We start from the raw sequence: 25807 nt of genomic DNA, 5'->3' as shown, positions 1-25807 counted from the left end.
CTGAAATCCCTTGCCAATAGCACTCAACACCTCATGTAAACAAAGAGCTAGTTGTGTTTCACAGGAACGATGTTTTCTAAACCCATGTTGACTGTGTGTCAATAGACCGTTTTCTTCGAAGTAATTCATAATGTTCGAACTCAATACATGTTCCACAAACCTGCTGCATATCGACGTTAACGATATGGGCCTGTAATTTAGTGGATTACTCCTACTACCTTTCTTGAATGTTTGTGTCACCTGTACAAATTTCCAGTCTTTGCGTACGGGTCTTTCGTCGAGCGAACGGTTGTATATGATTGTTAAGTATGGAGCTAATGCATCAGCATACTCCGAAAGGAACCTAATTGGTGTACAGTCTGGACCAGAAGGTTGCCAGTCTTGGGAATTTTGCGTCTGTTTAAATTTGGCATGTTTGTTTCGTTGTATCTGCAACAGTGTTCTAACCCAGAGTTACCAAGGAGGATCAGCTCCGTCGTTTGTTAATTTATTTGGTATAAATCTGTCAGTTGCTGCCGATACTATTTCTCTGAATTTAAGCCACATCTGATCTACACTTATATTATTAATTAGGAATGAGTGGAGATTGTCTCTCAGGAAGACGTCAAGTGAATTTTTATCTGCTTTTTTGAATAGGTATATTTTTCGCTTATTTTTCGAGGATTCGGGGATTACAGTATTCAGTCTCGCTACGACAACCCTGTGTTCACTAATCCCTGAACGGTTCTGATGCTCGTTATTAACTCAGGATTATTTGTTGCTAAGAGGTCAAGTGTGTTTTCACAACGGTTTACTATTCGCATGGGCTCATGAACTAACTGCTCGAATTAATATTCTGAGAATGTGTTTAGCACAATTTCGGATGATATTTTATGCATACTGTGGTGTCACCGCCAGACACCACACTTGCTAGGTGGTAGCCTTTAAATCGGCCGCGGTCCGTTAGTATACGTCGGACCCGCGTGTCGCCACTGTCAGTGATTGCAGACCGAGCGCCGCCACACGGCAGGTCTAGAGAGACGTCCTAGCACTCGCCCCAGTTGTACAGCAGACTTTGCCAGAGATGAATCACTCACAAATACGCTCTCATTTGCCGAGACGATAGTCAGCATAGCCTTCAGCTACGTCATTTGCTACGACCTAGCAAGGCGCCATTACCAGTTTATATTGAGATTGTAATTAATGTATCATCAAGAGCGATGTTCTCCAATTATGGATTAAAGTTAAGTATTCCAGAAGCTATGTACTATTTTTGGCTACTATAACTCCTTTAACTGTTCCAGACCTCACGCCAGTCTGCGTGAGCTTAAACGCGTGCATTTCAGCCTCCTCTAGCAACACGGTGTTGGCTCTTCTGCCAACACATCACATACCACCGGAATTAAGCACGTATATTCACCAACATATCGAGGGTAAATTAAAGCCACCACCAACTATTATCGTATGAGACAGGTACATGTTTGAAATCAAACTCAAGTTTTCTTTGAACCTTTCAGCAACTGTATCATCTGAATTGGGAGGTCGGTAAAAGGATCCAATTATTATTTTATTCCGGTTGCCAACAATGACCTCTGCCCATACTAACTCACACAAAGTATCTACTTCAACTTCGCGACAAGTAAAACTACTTCTAACAGGAACAAACACGCCACCGCCAACCGTGTTTAGACTATCCTTTCGGAACACCGTTTCGTGTTTTCCTACCCCTGTTAATACATGCCGGTAAAACGAATATCGCACTATACTAATATGGGACCGCCCTATGGAATGGACACGTAAAATTCAACTTTAAAAATAATTTTGTTTATAACGGGAAACAAACAGACGTTTTCTTTCGACACTGGGCATCGCATAAAAGACGTGGTGAGCAGCATTTGCTTTGGCAGACTAGCTACACATAGCAAAGACGAAATTGCAAATGCATGCCGAAACATCAGAGAAAATGCGCCTGACAGCTCCTAGGAGAGATACACAATATTCTACTGCCATCTAAAAACTTGTTGGTAACATGACCACTTTTACAAGTAATTTATTAGGCGTGACCCAGTACATCACTTATTCTACAGTTCCTCTCATTTAATAACTAAAGAAACAAAAAGGAAACTTAGTTTTCACAAACTGTGTTGTCTACAGTAAGGCCTCTCCCAATTGGGGTGTGCCGCGTCTCCGTGGAGTACCACAGTTACTCCCGCTGACGATGAAATTACCCCTTTCTCTAACCCGTTGCGTAGTGGCGAATAGGTATGCGATCGATTAGGACGTTTTGGATGATGATCTTGATGAAGGTGACGAGGAGCTCCTCCATTACCATGAGATTCGCGGTACAGAAAGCTCATGTCGGTGTATTCTGCAAACATGTACTCAACCACGCAGCTCTAACTCTGAGACAGGCCAGAGGGGTAGGACAGACGTCAAATGCCGTCAGCCGATTCGACGTAAGCACCCTCGATCATTACTACCCTGTTGCATACCTACCTAGCAAACATGTTTTCAAACGGCTGTAGCACGGAAATGGTATGTTTTCGGGGATGGGTTCCAGTTCTAAATATTGTCTACTCAGTCCCCTAGAAGTTTGTAACGGGAGTTTACGAACACGCTATATATTGGACAATGGACAACGTTGCCCAGAAATAAATTAAAATAGCTCCAATACCCTAGATTCGACCAAGGTTTTCGGACAGTTTTCCTTGGTTATCAGGCGAATGCCAGAACTGTAAATCTCTTCCCTAAATGTTGCCACTTGGTATCTTTTCTGTCACACAGCTAGCCTGCTAGAATATTTGGCTGAAAAGGATAAAGTTCCACAATAGCTCGCTCGCTCTAGTCAGCATCGAATGGAGAAGTGCGTAAAATATTAATTTTTATTATTTATTCATTTATTTAATCTGATCTGATTAGTCTCTGTAAGTCCATCTTAAATAGATAGGCCGGCCGGAGTGGTCGAGCGGTTCTAGGCGCTTCAGTCTGTAAACGCGCGACCGCTACGGTCGGAGGTTCGAATCCTGCCTCGGGCACGGATGTGTGTGATGTCATTAAGGTTAGTTAGGTTTAAGTAGTTCTAAGTTCTACGGCACTGATGACCTCAGCAGTTAAGTTCTATAGTGCTCAGAGCCATTTGAACCATTTTTTAAACAGATGGTTGCGAGACTTCGGCTCTTCATTATAATATGAAAAATTAAAACACCTTCATCTCTCTAAATTTCCAGTAGTTATTCTATTTGAGCAACCAGTTTCGGGGCTACATTGCGCCACATTCAGGGCCCTGACCAACGTGTAGGAAGAATCCCACTTCTGGCCAGCATTCAGTGAATGGTATCCATAGATTACTTCATAACACAGCAGGTCCTTCGATCAACACTTGCCAGCAGTTGAGAAACAGACGGGAAGAAATCCGATAAATATTGGGTATACGATAAATCGCACTAATGTAAGGGCTGTCAATTCGACTAAATACCTAGGAATTACAATTTCGAGCAACTTAAATTGGAAAGACCACATAGATAATAATGTGGGGAAGGCGAAACGAAGACTGCCCTTTGTTGGCAGAACACTTAGATTACTTAGAAGATGCGACACTTGTCCGTCCTCTGCTAGAATATTGCTGCGCAGTATGGGATCCTTACCAGGTAAGATTGACGGAGGACATCGAAAAAGTGCAAAGAAGGGCAGCTCGTTACGTGTTATCGCGCAATAGGGGTGGGAGTGTCACTGATACGATACGCGAGTTGGGGTGGCAGTCACTGAAACAAAGGCGGTTTTCTTTGCGGCGAGATCTATTTACGAAATTTGAATCACCAACTTTCTCTTCCGAATGCGTAAATATTTTGTTGACACCCACCTACGTAGGGAGAAATGACCATCATAATAAAATAAGAGAAATCAGAGCTCGAAGGAAAAGATTTAGGTGTTTCTTTTTCCCACGCGCCATTCTAGAGTGGAATGGTAGAGAAGTAGTATGAAAATGGTTCGATGAACCCTCTGCCAGGCACTTAAGTGTGCATTGCAGAGTAACCGTATAGATGTAGATGTAGATGTAGAAGTGATGATCGAAGGGATCGCTGTATTACCAAGAAATCTACGGGTATAAGTCACTGTATGCTGACCGCTACTTCGACTGGACCAGAGGTGGCATTCTTCCTACATGTCGATAAGGGGCGTGAAGATGGCGTGATGTAGCGCTAAACTGGTGCACAAGTAAAATAACTGGAAATTTAGACTGCCGAAGATGTTTTAGATTCGTCACTTTTTATTTTGCTCCGATTAGGGCCCATCAGCCCATCTCCTACACCAGACCAGGCTTTCACACGTACAGTATGTACCACATCATAGTTACCTCAGAAAATAAGAGTTTCAATATCACACCTAGTATTAAAATGACTTTAGTGTCTGATATGGCGGTGTGAGTAACTTATATTGAGTATGAACTAACAATACTGGCGTTACTTGTACTGTTACAGCTGCAGCCACTGATAGTAACAATAATAATAATAATAGCAATAATGACAATAACTGTGACATTTAGTGATACTACCAACAATATTACGATACTGTATGCCACAGCGTACATTACTTTGAGTTCGGAGCCGGCCACTACTTCCCAGTGAGCAGTGTTCATTGTTATCGGTTTGTTCTCTCTGTGTCGCAGGACAAAGAAAATGCTGCGTAACCTGGTGGCGAGTGCCTCTCGCTCTCTGGTGTCTGTGGGCAGGAAGAGCCGTTTGGTGTCCACTCAGACTGGTGCAGCAGCTCAGCAGGTACGGCCAACACTCCTACAACTCCAAGGCTTAGCCTCTGTTCTACATGTATGACAGTTAATCGCGCACTTGCTACTGATTGTTTAGCACGTGGGGCATCTCACCACGTTGTTTCGTAAAGACCCTGCTGTAGGTGGTTTGCTGTTCCTAATACTTTTTCTGTATGAGACTACTGCCTTAATCAGTATAAGTAGAGATGTAAATGTTCATTATTTCACAATGTCTGGAAGTTCTTCACCGATGGCTTTGAAATTTTGATACGACGTTGCTTTCGAATACGCGTGTGTTCTTGTACTGGGTGTTCGGAAATTCCCGTTACAAACTTCTAGGACTTGTACAGGGGTGTGATTACATAATATTTAGTATAGGAACTTGTGTCCGGAAACGTACCGTTTCCGTTCTACGACGATTTCAATTCATATGTGTAGCTCATCCACTTCTGCTTGAGGAATTAGGCGTGACGCACTGCATTTATTAGGCAACAATTCGAAAAGAACCGTAACCACATTATGTGTTTACATTATTCCAATACTAAAAACAACCCAGAACACTTTACAGACAGAACAGTTTTGATGCATTACAACAGCGGCTCGATGTCGCTACCACCAACGTTGTTACATGCATTGTACATTCGGAGCATGTCCTGGACACACACCTCATCCCACCTGAGGTCTCCACAATGTCCAGTGCAGCGGCCAGCACTCGCGCCAGCAGATCACCCTCTGCATCTATAGGAGACTCGTAAATTAAACTTTGCTTACAATCTCGCAAAAAGTGGTTCATACGAGTTAAATCCCGCGGTCACGGCGGCCACGCATTTGGACCACTTCTGTCTATATTCTTTCACCATATCGTCTGTTGAAGAGCGAGGTGGAGCAAATTCACGCTAAAGCCACGTCGTTTCCTGAAGGACTATCAATGGCACAGCTTCCAAGAAGGGGTGCAGTACGTCTCGTAGGAAGATCAATGATGAAGGGCCAGTTAGCTTGAGTGGAAGCAGATGTGGACGCGTTACACATCTGAACTGTTACCATTGACATGGGTTCCTATTCAAAATATTATGTACCCACCCCCCTCTGCAAGTCCTACAAGTTTGTAACAGGAATTTCCGAACACCCTGTATACCTGCTGAGCGTCTTCTCTTGAACGTAAATATATTTATAAAATACACACATCAAAAAAAGTTTTATATCACCCTGGTTCCCAGAATTCCTGATGATATTGTATTACAGACACAGTCCCTTTCACTGTTCAGAGATGTCAGTAAATCCGCCCAAAGATGTAAACAACCATGCATGTGCAGCGCCTATTAGACAGAGGGGGCCTGACAGCCCATCAGTTCCAGTCATTCCACCAGGAAGGACGTACACGGCTCGTGTCGTCTGTAGCTCAACCATGCCTAGACGATCAATACCGCGGTTCGATCTCGTCCGCATTGTTACTTTGTGCCAGGAAGGGCTCTCAACAATGGAAGTGTCCAGGCGTCTCGGACACAGACACAGACACAATGCTTTATTTGACTTTGTCGCTACAAAGCCCACAATGGAAAAGACTTTCTGCTTGTAAACATCTCTGACACCGTTATAGTTTTATCACTTTCTTGTCACTAATAATTGTAAAATTATTTCCTTTTAAAATATCTCTTTTGAGGAAAGCCTTACTAAAATTATATTTTCAGAGTGATTTTTGTATGCAACATTTCTTATTTTTTGAGAGGGGTGTTATGCTTCTTTAGTAACAATGTTAGTAAGCAATGTTGTTCGGTCATGGAGGAGATACAGACAGACAGGAACGGTCGATGACATGCTTCCCTCAGGCCGCCCAAGGGCTACTTTCGCAGTGGATGACCGGTACCTACGAATTATGGCTCGAAGGAACCCTGACAGCAACGCCACCATGTTGAATAATGCTTTTCGTGTAGCCACACGACGTCGTGTTACGACTCATATTGTGTGCAATAGGCTGCATGATGCGCGTCCATGGCGAGGTCCATCTTTGTAACCACGACGCCATGCAGCGCGGCACAGATGGGCCCAACAACATGCAAAATGGACCGCTCAGGATTGGCATCACGTCCTCTTCACCGACGAGTGTCGCATATGTCTTCAACCACACAATCTTCGGAGACATGTTTGGAGGCAACACGGTGAGGATGAACTCCTTAGACACACTGTCCAGCGAGTGCAGCAAGCTGGATGTTCCCCGATGTTTTGGGGTGGCATTATGTGGGGGCCGACATACGCCTCTGGTGGTCACGGAAGGTGCCGTTAAGGCTGTGCGATACGTGAATTCCGTCCTCCGACCGATAGTGCAACCGTATCGGCAGCATATTGGCGAGGCATTCGTATTCATGGACGACAATTCGCGCCCCCACCGTGCACATCTTGTGAGTGACTCCCTTCAGGATAACGACATTGCTCGACTAAATTGGCCAGCATGTTCTCCAGACCCTATCGAACATGCCTAGGATAGATTGAAAAGGGCTGTTAATGGACGACGTGACTCACCAACCACTCTGAGGGATCTACGTCGAATCGCCGTTGAGGTGTGGGACAATCTGGACCAACAGTGCGTTGATGAACTTGCGGATAGTATGCCACGACGAATACAGGCATGTATCAATGCAAGAGGACGTGCTACTGGGTATTAGAAGTACCGGTGTGTACAGCAATGTGAACCACCATGTCTGAAGGTCTAGCTGTATGGTGGTACAAGATGTAATATGTGGTTTTCATGAGTAATAAAAAGGGCGTAAATGATGTTTATGTTGAATTCTATTCCAATTTTTTTACGGGTTCCGGAACTCTCGGAACCAAGGTGATGCAAAACTTTTTTTGATATGTGTATAATAACGAACACCGAAACATTGTTAGCAAAAATCTTGAAAAGCTCTTGACTGATTTACTTGAAACATATCTATATGAATCGACAAGGAAAGAGATGCTGAGAGAGAGGGAGTAGGGGGGAATGGAGTAAGAGGAGGAAAGTGATCTACAGTGAGAGGTGGTCGGAAGTGATGGACAGAGACAGGGGAAGGAGGAGGAGATGAAGAGAGAGAAAGGGTAGAGGAGATGGACAGAGGCAGGGGGTAAGAGGAGATTAGGACATATATCCGAGTACCATACATAATTAGCAACTGCAAAGCATAGCCTAGTACATAATGAGTTGAAACTTGAATACGTTAAATTGTATCTTTGAAAAAATGTAAATGGCAAAATAAATTGTAACTCACTCAGGACGGATAGTCATTGAAAGTCTGTTGACAATGGTTATGATTTATTTAGAAAGAGACTGAACTTCTTTCTTCATGCATCTGAATCTTCATTGAAACCAACAAAAAATACTAAACTGTAACGTAAATATTGTTTAGCAATAATTCGTTAGCTATAACGTTAAGGATAAAGCCAGTCTTTTCGTAACACTCACCAAAACATGATTTTTTTATTATCTCTGAATATAAAACGGGAACTCCGCTGCGTGTAACAAAGCGTCATTTCTTGTCAGTATGAAGGTTAGAAAGACAGCGGTATTACTTTTCGAGTTCCTCTTCGAAATAGGAGTCAGCGAGCAAAAATATGTGCGATGGCAGAGATTTAAATTACCTGCGATGCATCTCTGATGTAGCCAGCACACACTAATAGACCACAGGCATAATTCATAGTATTCTATGCTTTATTTGACTTTGTCGCTACAAAGCCCACAATGGGAAAAGACTTTCTGCTTGTAAACATCTCTGACACCGTTATAGTTTTATCACTTTCTTGACACTAATAATTGTAAAATTATTTCCTTTTAAAATATCTCTTTTGAGGAAAGCCTTACTAAAATTATATTTTCAGAGTGATTTTTATATGCAACATTTCTTATTTTTTGAGAGGGGTGTTATGCTTCTTTAGTAACAATCTTTGACTTAGTATTAGGGAAAACCGTAAGCGATATCTCTGGATAGACACACATGTCAGCCGTTACTGAGTCGTAAAACACAAGGTAATCTCGTACAATACAAAATAATTCCTTGTATACAATTAAACTGAATAAAGTTACGCCAGTAAAAAGAAGTGAATTTTTGAAGCGCCGCTTTGCATAATGTAGACAATTATTTATGGATATTATTTTAAAGAGTGCAGTTGTAACATGTACAAAGATGGTTATTTTAGAGTGTTGCACATTTATGTATTTGAGGAGAGTGCTTTTCAGTTCTGATTGCTGGCTAACATTTAGATAGTCACTCGTTAATTTTTATAATTACTTGGTCAAAAATACTTGGAATGGAACTCAACTCAGGCTGAAGTGTATGGTTACTGTCCCACGCCATATGTTTGTTTGATAGGAACCTGAGCAGCTGGCTCATATCCCAACTGCTCTGTAACTTTGGGGGAGACTGAAGTGCCACATAAATGCTATCCATGAGTGATTCCTTATTTACACATTTTCTTGTACACTCTATACTTTTTAACTGATTTTATCTCTTCCAAAATGGTATTTCGCCATATGGCAAAATGTAGACCTACAGTTTCTCTTAAGCTTTAAAGTTCCATCTGTACTTGCCCTATTCAGGCCTTCTGCCGAGACTGAACTTCTGTCAAGCCGCTAATCACTGCTTCTTTAATTTTATTGTCAGTTTCTACATTTTTTAGAAGTTGTTAGTCAGTCTTTCTCCTCTCATTCATTAAATTTTGTGTGATTTACTATACTAATTTGTTTGTCCTTCTCAGAAGACCATTTAGACAATTCGTTATCCATCTGATATGTATGTGCATCAAAGTGCCCCATTAAAATTCTTTCCTGTTCAACTGAAGTATTGTTTACTTTTTCTGATAATTTGCAGACAGTTCCTTCTACCCCCGTCTGCGCTTGGATAATTTCAGAAACTTCACGTGATAACTGACGAGAAGTTCTGTTACCCCTGTCTGTGCCTGGCTGATTTTATAAACTTCACCTGATATCCTAATTTGTGCTGATCAACTTTCAGCTATGCATGTTGGTACAATAGTCATTGCTCTGATCAAAAGATCTATTTTTCTAACATTTACAACATCTGATCGATAGTTTCAGTTATTTAAACACCCAATTTCAGCTTCCGCGCCGTTCTCAACGTTACTTAGTCTGGTTGCTTCCATCTTTTGCTCTTTGGAAGCTTTGCCGTACTTATTACTCTATACTACTGTATAAAAACGAGTCGTTGTTTAATGTTGTTATTAAAAGTCTTCGAAAGTAGCTGGCCAACTTACTTCATATTTTTACACGATACTTTCTGACGGACATAGGCTGACAATTTTTAAACAACAATGTACAGGTTTTCTGTTGAAACAAACTGCGAGAAAGAAAATGCTGTGCCACGTTGTGCTGTGAATGTATGTGGTTTCGCTTTTTCTTACAGTCAGTTTTAACTACAATACCACGACTATTAAACCTTTAGAAAAAATGGTTCTCTTATGTATATATTCTTTATATCAAAAAGTGCATACGCAGCTATGTACTGATTTTTCTTACTGACAGTTTTCACAGAAAACAGGAAAGTTGTATTTATGGCTTATGGGCTTATGATTACCCTACTGTTATGGTATCTGAATCATCCGAAACTTCGTAATCCTATTAAAACTACGCTAAATACTGTCAATGAAGCTACTATCCTCACATATCCAGCAGCAGGAATTTACCCATTCATTTTTAGTGGCTTTAGTTCCAACTCAAATGATTCATTGGGAATAACAATAAACAAGGGTCAAGATCAGAGAGAGGAGGAAGAGGACATGGACAGAAAGGAGGGAGGAAACTGATATAGAGAGAGGGAAGAAGATGGACAGAGAGAGAGCGGAGAAGGATATTAGGATATATATCCAATTGCCATACGTATTTAGCGACTACAAAGCATTGCTGGTTTGCTAGTAGTAAATAAAGTCAACAGCTTCTCTTTTTTTCTTCATTAAATTAATTAATTATTCTTTCAGATGTACACACATAATAGCGTCTAATATAAAGCGGCAACCTAGTTATGTTTTGCATCCTTGAACATCCTACTACACCACAATCTTGTCCCCACAAAAATACTAAAAACTAAAACTTCGCTACTAACGAAATTTATCAAACCTATTAGCTGAATTTTGAATTTATCAAACCTATTTGCTGAATTTTGAATACTAGAGTACTATGTAAACACAAGAAGAGTAGGAATAATTTTCTTTAAAACTCGTCTGGCTCGCTCTACCAATGCTGGTCTCACTTAGAAAGTTTGTTTGCACATCTTGCTTCTGGCAGTTTTCGGTTAATAAGCTGTTTTTATTTTTTTATGCTCCAGCATGCCAGAGTTTTGTTCATGAAACAAAGAAAAGGCAACATTCACAGATATAAAAAGTCATAATTTTTTACAACTATTGTATTTCACTTTACCTTATTGGAAAAATTTAACACGTAGTTCATGTTTCTGTTTACTGTCCTGTAACATCCAGAGCCACTTGTAATATATTATTGGCTGAATACGTAGTGAACTGAAAAGTGAAATTTTATCTTTGACTGAATAAAAAGAGCAAATTAAATTCTACCACTCTGAGGAATGAAAATTACTGAAAGTCTCTTCGTAATGGTTGCGATTTTAATAGAAAGACATAGTGTATTAAAATGAGGGTCTTTCGTTATGCATCTGCTCTGCCTCTTCATTGAGATCAACAACAAACGCTAAACTGTACTGCAAACGAAACTTCCTGGCAGATTAAAACTGAGTGCCGGACCGAGACTCAAACTCGGGACCTTTGTCTTTTGAGGAATTAAGGCTGTGAGGACGGGTCGTGAGTCGTGCTTGGGCAGCTCCGTCGGTAGAGCACTTGCCTGCGAAAGGCGAAGATCCCATGTTCGAGTCTCGTTTCGACACACGGTTTTAATCTGCAAGCAAGTTTCATATCAGCTCACGTTCCGCTGCAGAGTGAAAATTTCATTCTGTACTGTAAACTTTCGTCAGCATTAATGTCAATGATAAAACATTATGGGCAGCGCGTTTTGTAATATTCACCAGGAATGATTCTTCTTTTATTGTCTCCGAACATACAACAGCGACTTAATTGCGGATAAGAAATATTCTCATCTTGCCTGTAGGCCTATATTGTCTCAAAAAACAATGATATTATTTTCACCTTCCTCTCTGAAATCGTAGTCTGCGAGCAAAAATGTTTGCGATGGCAGATACACAAATTATCTGTGTTGCGTCTCTGATACATCAAACATACACTACTAGCCCCGTGACATAATTTATTTTATCGTAAAGCATGAATATTGATTGATTGAGATTCTGCACATTTCACTACTCTGGACTCTGATTGAGAGTAACTACGCTGAAAACTTGTACAGTGCAGTGTTTTTGGCGGTATGGATGAATGTTTCGTTGTTATGAATGAATATCAAAGTCAAGGGAAGAGTTAGTATGAAGCTCATCGTCGGCGCTTAGTCCACCCCTCTCAAACAGGATCAAGTATCTCTCTTCAATTTTTTAGCGCCTACACCGCCCCCATTACCAAAAATAGTTATTACTAGTTGCTTCACGGAGTGTTTGATCAACCTGTCCCTTCCTTTAGTCGTACCGTAAACTTATTTCCTTACCCTTTCACTAGTATTGAAGCTTCGGAAACCTTCTGTAGCTTCAGTTCGGAACCGTGCGACTGCTTCGACAGGTTCGAATCCTGCCTTGGGCGTGGATGTGTGTGATGTCCTTAGGTTAGTTAGGTTTAAGTAGTTCTAGGTTCTAGGGGACTGATGACCTCAGATATTAAGTCCCATAGTGCTCAGAGCCATTTGAACCATTTTGAACCATCTGTAACGCCACATTTCAAAAGCTTCTATTCTGTCTGTAATGTTTATCGTCCTCTTACACTTTCGTTTGAGGCTACACTCCAGACAAATTCTTTCAGAAAAAGACTTCTTAACGTTTAAATTTGTATTTGGTGGTAATCATTTGTCTTTCCGAGAAAAGTTTTCCTTAGCATTTCTCTTCACTTTTGCAGTCGTCAGTTATTTTATTGCCCAAGGAGCAAAACTTTTCTGTTATTTTTAGTGTCTTATTTTCTAATCTAATTCCCCTAGCTTCACCGAATGATCTCAGTTAACTGTGTGTTACTTCTGGTGATGCTCATTTTATGAACTTCTTGAAGAAATTTTATTCTGTTCATCTTATCTTCTAAGTCCTTTGCCGCCGTTACACAGTTAAAATGTCATTTCTTCTCCCTAAACTGTAGTTCCTTTTTCAAATTTCTCCTTTCTTTAGTGCTTGGTCTAAACAGACATCAAATGGCGTGCCCTTATGTCGTTACTCCATTAGCTTGATCTTTTACCCAGTATGTTGGAGGACAATCTGTTAATCAGAAACTTCATGTCATTATCTCTCCTTCTGATGGCCGGATACTGACCTGGGGATGAAAGTTTCTTGAACCATTAGGACTCGCCCATAACACCAGCATTTATTACTGACTTTAGCTACATATGCGATTTTTAACGCATCTAAAGGAAGCAAATAGAGAAACACCATGTTAAACTATTTAGATACCAACCGTAATCGTTTTGAGGACAGGAATCGTGCCACTCACACTAAGTCGAAGGTCTGATTGAAGTGATTTGCTGGTAAAAGTCTGGGAACTGACTGAAAAAGATGTGTTAGTCTTGCAACAGCAAGTTGGAGGATATTAATGAGAAATCCCAGGTATAGTTATTTGCAGAGTGGACAAAATAAAAACTGGCTCAGAAAACGTTTCGCGTAGCTTAAGACAATCAATCCAATTTCCAGATGCAAGTGATATCAGCTGTGTTGTTTAACTTAAAGTGTGTGAAATATTTTCCAGGCCAGTTTTACTTTGTCATTCCCTAAATAGGTTTTTAATGGAACTGGAATATGAAAAATCTTCAGAAAATGGTTACACGTGTTTTGATGTTGTTGATAAATGAAGAGATGTCGCTCACTATTCGTTGGTATATTAAGATACTGGTGACATTGATATAAAGTGTAAGATGACGGTGCTTTTTTGATTTGCAGAGAAAAATCCTCATCTAGTGTGGTCTGATCCAGTGTTCGGAGATATTGTGGGTTACGTGAGGAAAAAGTATGAAGCATCAGACGTGTGATCTCACCAGGCGGAATATCTTAGATAAGGTTGTCCGTTTTCATGGAAATGTGGGACTATGAAACCAAGAATGGACTTCTGCGAATTTAAGTGTTACAAGGAGAGCGTGCAGCTTAAACTGAGTTGTTCAAGTAGCTGAAGATGGAATGGTCTTCTTTATGAGAGCTGATACTATTGACATGATAATGAATGTAGGGCAGACATCAGAGTTTCCCGAGTGGATGGATACATTCTGTAGGATGGCTGTTAGAAACCTTCATCTATTGGCTTCTAGTGATGACGAGCGTTCGTTAACAGGGCACATACATTTAAGTCAGCTGTAAGTTAAGAAGTTATGGTTTCTATGTCCAGCTGTATGTGGGGTGAGATTGGTTGCATGTACTATGTATGACCCAAGGGAAACATGCGCGAGGGTAGTTTCCGTATGATGTAAATTTGGAGTTAAGTCATTATGCGAAAACATCTGCGTAGTTGCGGATGGGAACTCAGGGTTCAACATTAAGACTCTGAAGTAAGTCTCCTTTGTAATGAGTTGGTGATTATTAGAAGCAGTTTCGGTGATGAAGTGGCCTTAGTGAGATGAGTGGGCATCATTTAACGTTTTCAAGAGTTTTAAGACTAACGTAAGTTTACAGTACTGTGTACTATAACGTGGGATAATGAAGAAGTAATAATAATACTCGCGACAGAATAGTAATCTGTTTGTCTTATGTTGTGTGCAGCACCCAAAACCTGTGGCGACGGTGGACGGTGAACTGGTATCGCTACAGCTGCCCTCTGGGGAGCACCACAAGTTTCCCATCATGTGGCTCAGAGACAACTGCCAGTGCCCTAAGTGCTTCAACAGCCAGCAGATGTCGCGCATCATCTACTGGGACGAGCTGGACACCAACGTCAAGCCTGCTGACATACAGGTAAGTCTCAATCCCTTGTCCCCTGGATCGGTATTAACGCCAGTTGTCTAGACATTATGAACTGTTTTATAATGAATGAAAAACACCAGTTTGCTTATGTTCTACAATATTACTTTTACTGTTAACCGGTTTTCGGCTTACAAGGCCATCTTCAGACATTTACTGAGTATTATCACCAAAGAAGTTACAATGTTTGCAAAACAACATTGGAAGAGAAGTAACACGCCAAGACTATAGTAGAAACATACAGTAAGTAACATCTTTGACAGTGTGGTGGTAATGCAATGAAAAAGTAAAAACTGAACAGTACATAAATAACAATGGAGTAGACAAGAAAACCTTTAGCACAAAATAGGAATAGCATGCCTTCATAACAGTTTCTATTAATAAACAGAACTAATAAAATAAAATAAAATTAGTAATAGACAAGGCTACATCAGGAGGTATGAAACATGGAGAGTGATGCACAAACCAATCAAAAGAAGAGACAATTATCAATGTAACTACAGAATACATAAGGAGTATTGTAACAAGGCCGTGTCTATTCCAGGCCGGTTCTATTCCAAAATACCGTTATCCATGATGGCGGCCGTGACGTCAGAGTCGTTATGAACTGTTTTCATAACACCGTCACCCTTCCAAAGCATCGTTAGTCGAAGGTCGCACGCAATGTATCCGGCACGTGGTGCCTCTCTAATTGTTATTACCGTAGCGGGTTGTGACATAGAGAGAGTCCATTCCAAAGCATCGTTAGTAGACAACAACAAGGTCGCACGCAGTGTATCCGGCAAGTGGTGACTCTCTAATTGTTATTACCGGCGCGGGGTTGGGACATAGAGAGAGAAACCCTTTCTGGAACTCGAACCCTGCTCCTCCTGGGTGGAAAGGCCAAGTGCTCCCACCTAACACAATTAAACCACCAGACACACATGGAATTGATGGGAAATTAAAAAATGCCGAAGCCCTTTCTGGGACTCGAACCCTGGTGCTCCTGGACGGAATGCTCAAGTGCACCCCCAACTCATGAAACCTGTCTAGATGCGGGAGAGGAAGGTTAGGTTAGTGTACTTTATTTATTTTGGTCGAGAAACTGACGCAAATATCGATCCTAATTGCGTAATTAATCACAAAGATAGGCCCTAATTACACAACTATATGCAAAGCACTACAGAAGGACGGCATAAAATCGCAATACGCCGCGAAAACTGACGATACCATACAACTGGTGTTATCCTGCCAAGAAAAAAATTCGCAGAACCACTCGAAACCAGCGACAGAAACATCGAAACTCTACCCTACACCTACAAGCTGCCAGAGTTGATATTAGCTAACTTTGAGAAGGGTGTATTTCCTGCTTTTCATGTATGCGTGTTTCTACTGCATTACAGAGAAGTTATTATCAGAGTTTTTTTTTCTTTGTATACGTCTACGGCATTGCATGTTTCGAATTCTTTAAGTTCAATGGGCTCCATGCACAATTAATCTTAAATAGAGTGATGGTAGAAATGCTGTCTGGACGCTTCCATATGAGGTCTACTTTTTTCGTATTTGGTCTTCGTGGTCCTTATGCGCAATTAATGTTAGCTGCAGTAGAGTCGTTTGGTAGTTACCTTGAAATGAGGGTCTCTAAATTTTGTGTTTACAGTTCCTAGGAAAGAACACCGTCCTCCAAGGACTTCTGTTTGAGTTCTGAAAGCAGCTCCATGGCACTTACAGGTAACAAATCTAGAAGCCATTCGCCGAAATTCTTCAACATGACCTGGAACGGATCAATCCCACCAGTGAAGTAAGCATGACGATAGTAATACTTCACCTGAAAGTTACTGGTTTATTATTCCTACTCATCAGCATTAACTTGCATTTTTTCCGCATTTAAGGCTAGCGACCATTCATCACACCAAATGGAAATTTTGTCTAAATCGTCTTGTGTCCTCCTACAATCACTCAGCTTTGATGACTTTTCGTAGACCGCTGCATCGTCGGCAGACTACTGACCCGCCAAATCATTTAAGTATAAAGAGAACAGCAGCTATCCAATTGCACTGGGCTGCATATTGGATATAGCCACTCTCGTATCTCTGAGCCTGTTACATATGCTCGTGCCCTCGTTAACGGGCTGCGATGGGAGATCGTGTCATATACCTTCCAGAAATCTAGAATATGTAATCCACCTGTTACCTTCCTTTATAGTTCTAGATATATCATGTGAAATAAAGGCATGCCGAGTTTTGAACGAATGATGCTTTCTAAAATCAGGCTGATTCATCAACATAAACAGCTTAGCCTCAAGAATGTTTATTATATTCGAACTGAGAATACGTACAAAGATTCGGGAGCAGTCCGAAGTTAGGGATATTGGTCTGTAATTTTGCGGTCTGTTCCTTCATCTTTCTTGTATACTGGAGTGACCCGCGCTTTCTTTCGTTCCTTTATACCATTCGTTTCGATCTTCGTATTGGACGAGAAAGAAAGAGAGAGAGAGAGGCGGGGTGATGGACCAATTCCCTGGAGTACTCCTTTACACACGGTCTGAAAATTCTCGGCTCCCTGCCAAATCTTTTGCTAAGTTGTGACGGTGGCAGTTACGTGCTTCACGCATTAATATTTCGGCAGCCGGCTAATGGCTTACGAGACCTCGATTCTATTCCCTACAGCTTACAGCCATGAAATATCGATCAAATTATACATCATCTTCGTTTTCCATTAATGTCGATGGCACTTCATTCCTAAATATACGGCTTACAAGTAGTATTGTTTAGTGCTCGTCGCAGTTATGAGCACCGGTAACTATAAGCGAGGTTCATTACAAAAGCGAATCATTACAAAAGCGATACTATCTGACTCGAAATAGCAAGGTATCTATGACAGGGTATGCTAATACACAGAAAATTCGGTGCATAACTGATTCTTTGTCTATGTGATGCACAAAACTAATTTCATTTTGTTTTGAGGTTATTTATTTATTTATTGATTTTAGTTTCAGAAGCTATCCCCGATAGCCCCGCATCGCCATCACTGTCAAGATGGTACTTACTTCCGGAGAGGGGTATGGAAAAGATGATAATGATGACGATGATGATGATGTAATATTTCTCTGTGAAATAATAAATATCGAGTAAAAGCACTACATATTTTGGAACACAACCTACGAGCAGCTTAGAGACAGAAGTGATGACACTTTCTGCGGGACCTGACCATCATTTTGCAGAACAATGCTCAAGCACGTAGAGTGCAAACCGTTACTGATTTGTTTGACTGATGGGATTGCTGAGTGCTGTACCACCTACTGCGGTCCCCTGACGTAAGTCCTCGTGAGTTCAACTCGATTTCCGACTGAAGGAAACACTTCACAGCAATTGCTTGACGACTGCTGCAACTCATCGATTAACAGACCGCGCCACTCGAACTGTCGACACATGTGACACTGCTAAGAGCATCACTGGCAAGGGTTATACACTATGCTGGAGACTACTTTGAAGGTCAATAAAACTTTGAAAGACATATTTATTTTGTACGAGCTGCAAATAAATAGGGTCCACTGTTAAATGTCCAATCCTCGTATATAAACTCTCTCCTAGTATCCACCATCTTCTACAAGACGAGTCCCTTACAACAGAGTATACCACAGAGGTGCATGTGTGGTTGATGCTTTAGAAATACGCAGTGTGTTGCCTCTACAGTTGCTAAATTCATCGTAGCATCCACAGTGAGTAAATGATACACTGTCACTGTTGCGGCCAAAGATGCCAATACAGAGATAGAATGTATTGTACTTAAACTGCCAACAGCCTCGATTTTTACATCAGTCTATCGCACACCCTTGTTCAGTCTATTTCAGTAATATCCAGCCTCGTACCTATCCATATATCCCCAATTTACACTATAACTTTGATGCCACTGACTGATCTCCATGACAGCAGCAATATCTCCGTCCCTGTAATACTATTACTTGGAGTGCAATAAGACTCTCTTCACCAACTGTTCGGTGTTGTAATCAAGGAAGAAATTAACCGCATATTTACCTTCTCAGAGGAACCGAAAGTATAGGACCACTCGGATTACGTTTCGCAGACTCATCCATCATTCAATTTGATTTCGTTTGGCTCCCATACAACTCAGCTGATGACGCCATTCTTACGTGCTCTCCGTCCCACACAGCAACTTGTGTGATGAAGACGCTCGATCTGCTCACCACACAACGAATTCAACCACTGGTGGTGTTAAAGATTAATATGTTTTAGAACAGTTAGTCTAATTCTGAAGACGACGCTAGTTTGACTGATTATGGCATTGGTCTTCCGCTCCTAGTCTGCTTCTGTCTGTAACGGCAGGCTCAATTCAACGTCATGCTTATCTGTTGAACAAAACAAGAGTTAGTTTTACACGTTACAACAAGTAAAAATCAGTGATAGTGGTCAAGGTTCATGGCTGGACTTGAGAGCATATATCTTTTGTTGTGACCTTCATTATCATCCTTTAAACTGACTGGCGTGGTGATTTAGCGTCTCTGCTTAACTCAAATAGTTAAGCCCAGACTCGGCTAGCGTCGCTAATACGTCTCTACAACACTCCTACGGCCAAAATCATCAATAAGCTCTGTCGATCACGCTATTGCGTGCGATCAGCCACCTGATTTACGTCTATCTATGACGGCTCAAAACTCGTCTTTTCACACAACATCCTCATCGCGCCGATTACGAATTATCCATGTTTGATGCGTCCCTATCGCCTAATTTCGATTGACTGGCCACCGGATAGTCGTTTTGATCACCGGACTCACACTATCAACACAATTGAGATAACAGGTGCGTCTCGAACACTACTGCGTCGGACAGACCACCTCATAATTATCACCCGAAACACCCACAATCGCCATACGCCGATAACGCAACGGGTGAGTCCTGAACACTACCGCGTCGGACGTCATACCAGGCACTCGTCTCAAGAAACGCAACACATTCGGTGGGACGCAATATCCACCTACCACATCACAACACGCTCAACACACCCCAAATCCATCCACCACAGAGCCAGATTTTATCCTGAAAGCTCTCCGGTCCAATAGCCTTGCCATAAAATTTTGTATAGGAAGTTATCTACATAAGATAACCCCTTCTATAATTAATCTAATACTTCTAAATATTGGTCGTGTCATAGCTGAAGCAAATTTTCTATACTAAGCGACCCAGTGGTCCCCATACAACAAAATTTAACATCAAACACATAATATACACACAATCCATACCAAAATAAGACAAGCACATGAAAATAGGAAAATAAATACACACAACATAAAACAAATAATCACAAAACACAAATAAAACACTGCCTATACTAATACAAATAAACATCGCCAACAAATCACAAAAATCTAATCTAATTATACACTACTTTGTTCCCGGCCGCGTTCTTCCGCAGCCGAGTGTGCAGCCCTAGTCATTCTTGTCTGTTTTGCGCAGTTTGCGTACGGCCAGGGTTCGCCGGACGTATTTTGATTATTTGTGTAGGTTCTGGATTGCGGTCTTCACTCGCTCTCCAGTTCTGCACTGGTTGATCCCTTCCATTTTTATTGGTTGGTTTCCAGTTATTATTACCCTGGTTCCACCTACGTTCCTGTGGCGGATAATGTTTGTCCTCTATTATCGCGTCACTGTGGATTGTTTCTTCAAGTTGCATGCTTTGTGAGCTGCACCGCGGAACTTACCCGTAAGATGACAATGGTCTCTACGAGGAGTCTCAGCTTTTCTATCTAAGACCAGCCCGCAAATATGACAATTAACAGCCTTTTCATACAAGTCATCATTTTCCTTTGATTTGGTCATGGGAATATTGATGCTGTAGAGCTTGTGAACTTGCCATGAAAGTTTTCCAAGCTCAGTGAGAAGCCAAACCGATGGATCGCCCCCTACATAAGACTGATAGCTATTAAGTTTACAATCATATGCGCATACAACTTGGAACGCAGCCACATAAGGTACATGTTTTTGTGTGAAGGTTGTGTGTGAGGCTAAGGGATTCCCTTCACAACGAGTAATAGGAGCCAGCAAGCATCAAAATCGGCGTACACAACAAAAGGACAACGCTGCTGGTGGTGAGCATTTTTAAATTTAATGAAGTTATTTTCCTCAGTGGGCATAACAACACGTACCGGGTCCTTGCATGCACAATCTAATAGATGTGTCGCTAATAACTCTTGAGATGAAAAATAATTCAAACACCTTATACAAATAGGTTTTTTATGTTCATTTTTACTTAACTGGGAGGAAATTAGTCGGGACATGTCTTTGATTCAGACGTAGTGGTAATTATCACGTTCGGAGAAGAGCAGCATGTTGACATGCAACTCTCGCTCACATGCAAATTTTGAGAAATGGAGGGGGTCTACTACTGTATGCTTGTTCTGCTCATCTGAATTGCTTTTCTTCTCCAGGCCACAAACGTGGACCGATATTGCGGCATTCTGAGCTTAAAACTTAGGTACGTCCTGGATTCTTAAAGGGAACTCTCTTCCGTCAAAGTTGTACTGTCTCTTAATATCTTTGACTTTGTAACTGCTGGGACGCTCGGGATGATGTTTGTAATTGTAATTTCTCTCGCAAGCCAGGACTGACCATGCAAAACACGCATTATCATAGTTATTTTGAACATTAATGCACGCCTGCTTTTTCTCAATAACTATAGGGAGTTTAATATAACTGGACCCTCCATTCATTGGATCATAGACATGTATATGGATGTCGAGGTCTGGTATACTGCTGAGCGCTTTAGCGGATCCACGTACTTCCATCTCGGAAAATCGGGCCATAATAGCGCTCAAGGTGGATTCTCGGTACAACTCATCAATCGATGTGCTCCGAGAAATAACACCGTTTTCACCCCATATATAGTGCAGAGTAGCCGTCTCCGCGTCACCTTGATGTTTAGGGGGTGACTCAGTTCACTGCATAATACCGCACTGCATTTAATGGCGTTAAATTCCGGATCTTCTAAGAGTTTGAGGAGCTCGGTCTCCAAGACGGGGAGGCACGCCTCCAAAAACCTTACAGGATCGCAATACCTCCCGCCTGGATTCTCAATTCTGGTGAAAGAGATTCGCCCCTCAAACGCTCTAGCAACTGCTGAGTATTCTAAGGGAGTCATTACGCCGTTATTCTGATCGAATTCGTTATCGATTGAACGGGGGAGAGAACTACCGCTAGCCATAAGGAAATTGCTATTATTACTGTTGCTACAACTAGGAGTCCACCCGATAGATGAATGGACTGGTGATGGGTGATCGTAATCATCATCATTTGCGGGGAGAGGTATACGTCTCGGAACGCACACCTTGCGTGGGCGGCGACGGCGAGCTGCTGCTTCTAGAGGAGGAGGGGGTGACAGCCGGTTTGAAGGGCCAGGCTGTGGCGACGGCGGACGGGCTGCGCAACCAAACGGATGCGACAGCGCTGGGGTGAGATGGCGCTAACTCTCTCTCTATGTCACAACCCCGCGCCGGTAATAACGACTAGAGAGTCACCACTTGCCGGATACACTGCGTGCGACCTTGTTGTTGTCTACTAACGATGCTTTGGAATGGACTCTCTCTATGTCACAACCCGCTACGGTAATAACAATTAGAGAGGCACCACGTGCCGAATACATTGCGTGCGACCTTCGACTAACGATGCTTTGGAAGGGTGACGGTGTTATGAAAACAGTTCATAACGACTCTGACGTCACGGCCGCCATCATGGATAACGGTATTTTGGAATAGAACCGGCCTGGAATAGAACCGGCCTTGTTACAGTAGTATTGTAACAAGGCCAGTTCTATTCCAGGCCGGTTCTATTCCAAAATACCGTCACGGCCGCCATCATGGATAACGGTATTTTGGAATAGAACCGGCCTGGAATAGAACCGGCCTTGTTACAGTAGTATTGTAACAAGGCCAGTTCTATTCCAGGCCGGTTCTATTCCAAAATACCGTTATCCATGATGGCGGCCGTGACGTCAGAGTCGTTATGAACTGTTTTCATAACACCGTCACCCTTCCAAAGCATCGTTAGTCGAAGGTCGCACGCAATGTATCCGGCACGTGGTGCCTCTCTAATTGTTATTACCGTAGCGGGTTGTGACATAGAGAGAGTCCATTCCAAAGTATCGTTAGTAGACAACAACAAGGTCGCACGCAGTGTATCCGGCAAGTGGTGACTCTCTAGTCGTTATTACCGGCGCGGGGTTGTGACATAGAGAGAGAGTTAGCGCCATCTCACCCCAGCGCTGTCGCATCCGTTTGGTTGCGCAGCCCGTCCGCCGTCGCCACAGCCTGGCCCTTCAAACCGTCTGTCACCCCCTCCTCCTCTAGAAGCAGCAGCTCGCCGTCGCCGCCCACGCAAGGTGTGCGTTCCGAGACGTATACCACTCCCCGCAAATGATGATGATTACGATCACCCATCACCAGTCCATTCATCTATCGGGTGGATTCCTAGTTGTAGCAACAGTAATAATAGTAATTTACTTATGGCTAGCGGTAGTTCTCTCCCCCGTTCAATCGATAACGAATTGATCAGAATAACGGCGTAATGACTCCCTTAGAATACTCAGCAGTTGCTAGAGCGTTTGAGGGGCGAATCTCTTTCACCAGAATTGAGAATCCAGGCGGGAGGTATTGCGATCCTGTAAGGTTTTTGGAGGCGTGCCTCCCCGTCTTGGAGACCGAGCTCCTCAAACTCTTAGAAGATCCGGAATTTAACGCCATTAAATGCAGTGCGGTATTATGCAGTGAACTGAGTCACCCCCTAAACATCAAGGTGACGCGGAGACGGCTACTCTGCACTATATATGGGGTGAAAACGGTGTTATTTCTCGGAGCACATCGATTGATGAGTTGTACCGAGAATCCACCTTGAGCGCTATTATGGCCCGATTTTCCGAGATGGAAGTACGTGGATCCGCTAAAGCGCTCAGCAGTATACCAGACCTCGACATCCATATACATGTCTATGATCCAATGAATGGAGGGTCCAGTTATATTAAACTCCCTATAGTTATTGAGAAAAAGCAGGCGTGCATTAATGTTCAAAATAACTATGATAATGCGTGTTTTGCATGGTCAGTCCTGGCTTGCGAGAGAAATTACAATTACAAACATCATCCCGAGCGTCCCAGCAGTTACAAAGTCAAAGATATTAAGAGACAGTACAACTTTGACGGAATAGAGTTCCCTTTAAGAATCCAGGACGTACCTAAGTTTTAAGCTCAGAATACCGCAATATCGGTCCACGTTTGTGGCCTGGAGAAGAAAAGCAATTCAGATGAGCAGAACAAGCATACAGTAGTAGACCCCCTCCATTTCTCAAAATTTGCATGTGAGCGAGAGTTGCATGTCAACATGCTGCTCTTCTCCGAACGTGATAATTACCACTACGTCTGAATCAAAGACATGTCCCGACTAATTTCCTCCCAGTTAAGTAAAAATGAACATAAACAACCTATTTGTATAAGGTGTTTGAATTATTTTTCATCTCAAGAGTTATTAGCGACACATCTATTAGATTGTGCATGCAAGGACCCGGTACGTGTTGTTATGCCCACTGAGGAAAATAACTTCATTAAATTTAAAAATGCTCACCACCAGCAGCGTTGTCCTTTTGTTGTGTACGCCGATTTTGATGCTTGCTGGCTCCTATTACTCGTTGTGAAGGGAATCCCTTAGCCTCACACACAACCTCCACACAAAAACATATACCTTATGCGGCTGCGTTCCAAGTTGTATGCGCATATGATTGTAAACTTAATAGCTATCAGTCTTATGTAGGGGGCGATCCATCGGTTTGGCTTCTCACTGAGCTTGGAAAACTTTCATGGCAAGTTCACAAGCTCTACAGCATCAATATTCCCATGACCAAATCAAAGGAAAATGATGACTTGTATGAAAAGGCTGTTAATTGTCATATTTGCGGGCTGGTCTTAGATAGAAAAGCTGAGACTCCTCGTAGAGACCATTGTCATCTTACGGGTAAGTTCCGCGGTGCAGCTCACAAAGCATGCAACTTGAAGAAACAATCCACAGTGACGCGATAATAGAGGACAAACATTATCCGCCACAGGAACGTAGGTGGAACCAGGGTAATAATAACTGGAAACCAACCAATAAAAATGGAAGGGATCAACCAGTGCAGAACTGGAGAGCGAGTGAAGACCGCAATCCAGAACCTACACAAATAATCAAAATACGTCCGGCGAACCCTGGCCGTACGCAAACTGCGCAAAACAGACAAGAATGACTAGGGCTGCACACTCGGCTGCGGAAGAACGCGGCCGGGAACAAAGTAGTGTATAATTAGATTAGATTTTTGTGATTTGTTGGCGATGTTTATTTGTATTAGTATAGGCAGTGTTTTATTTGTGTTTTGTGATTATTTGTTTTATGTTGTGTGTATTTATTTTCCTATTTTCATGTGCTTGTCTTATTTTGGTATGGATTGTGTGTATATTATGTGTTTGATGTTAAATTTTGTTGTATGGGGACCACTGGGTCGCTTAGTATAGAAAATTTGCTTCAGCTATGACACGACCAATATTTAGAAGTATTAGATTAATTATAGAAGGGGTTATCTTATGTAGATAACTTCCTATACAAAATTTTATGGCAAGGCTATTGGACCGGAGAGCTTTCAGGATAAAATCTGGCTCTGTGGTGGATGGATTTGGGGTGTGTTGAGCGTGTTGTGATGTGGTAGGTGGATATTGCGTCCCACCGAATGTGTTGCGTTTCTTGAGACGAGTGCCTGGTATGACGTCCGACGCGGTAGTGTTCAGGACTCACCCGTTGCGTTATCGGCGTATGGCGATTGTGGGTGTTTCGGGTGATAATTATGAGGTGGTCTGTCCGACGCAGTAGTGTTCGAGACGCACCTGTTATCTCAATTGTGTTGATAGTGTGAGTCCGGTGATCAAAACGACTATCCGGTGGCCAGTCAATCGAAATTAGGCGATAGGGACGCATCAAACATGGATAATTCGTAATCGGCGCGATGAGGATGTTGTGTGAAAAGAC

The 25807-nt window shown here is 42.1% G+C and overlaps 1 protein-coding gene across 2 annotated transcripts in view; it reads left to right on the top strand.

Moving 5' to 3' along the window:
• Positions 1-25807, top strand: part of LOC126200505 (gamma-butyrobetaine dioxygenase-like) — a 312841-nt gene that overhangs the window by 81315 nt on the left and 205719 nt on the right. For both annotated transcript variants that reach the window (XM_049936716.1, XM_049936715.1), the window contains exons 2-3: positions 4646-4754; positions 14578-14769. In XM_049936716.1, the coding sequence (XP_049792673.1) occupies positions 4656-4754; positions 14578-14769 (291 nt within the window). In that variant the 5' untranslated portion in view covers positions 4646-4655. The remainder of the gene's footprint in view (positions 1-4645; positions 4755-14577; positions 14770-25807) is intronic.

This window comes from Schistocerca nitens, chromosome 1 (assembly GCF_023898315.1).
Source record: "Schistocerca nitens isolate TAMUIC-IGC-003100 chromosome 1, iqSchNite1.1, whole genome shotgun sequence".
Lineage (NCBI taxonomy): Eukaryota > Metazoa > Arthropoda > Insecta > Orthoptera > Acrididae > Schistocerca > Schistocerca nitens.
This window is presented reverse-complemented; position numbering and strand designations above follow the sequence as displayed.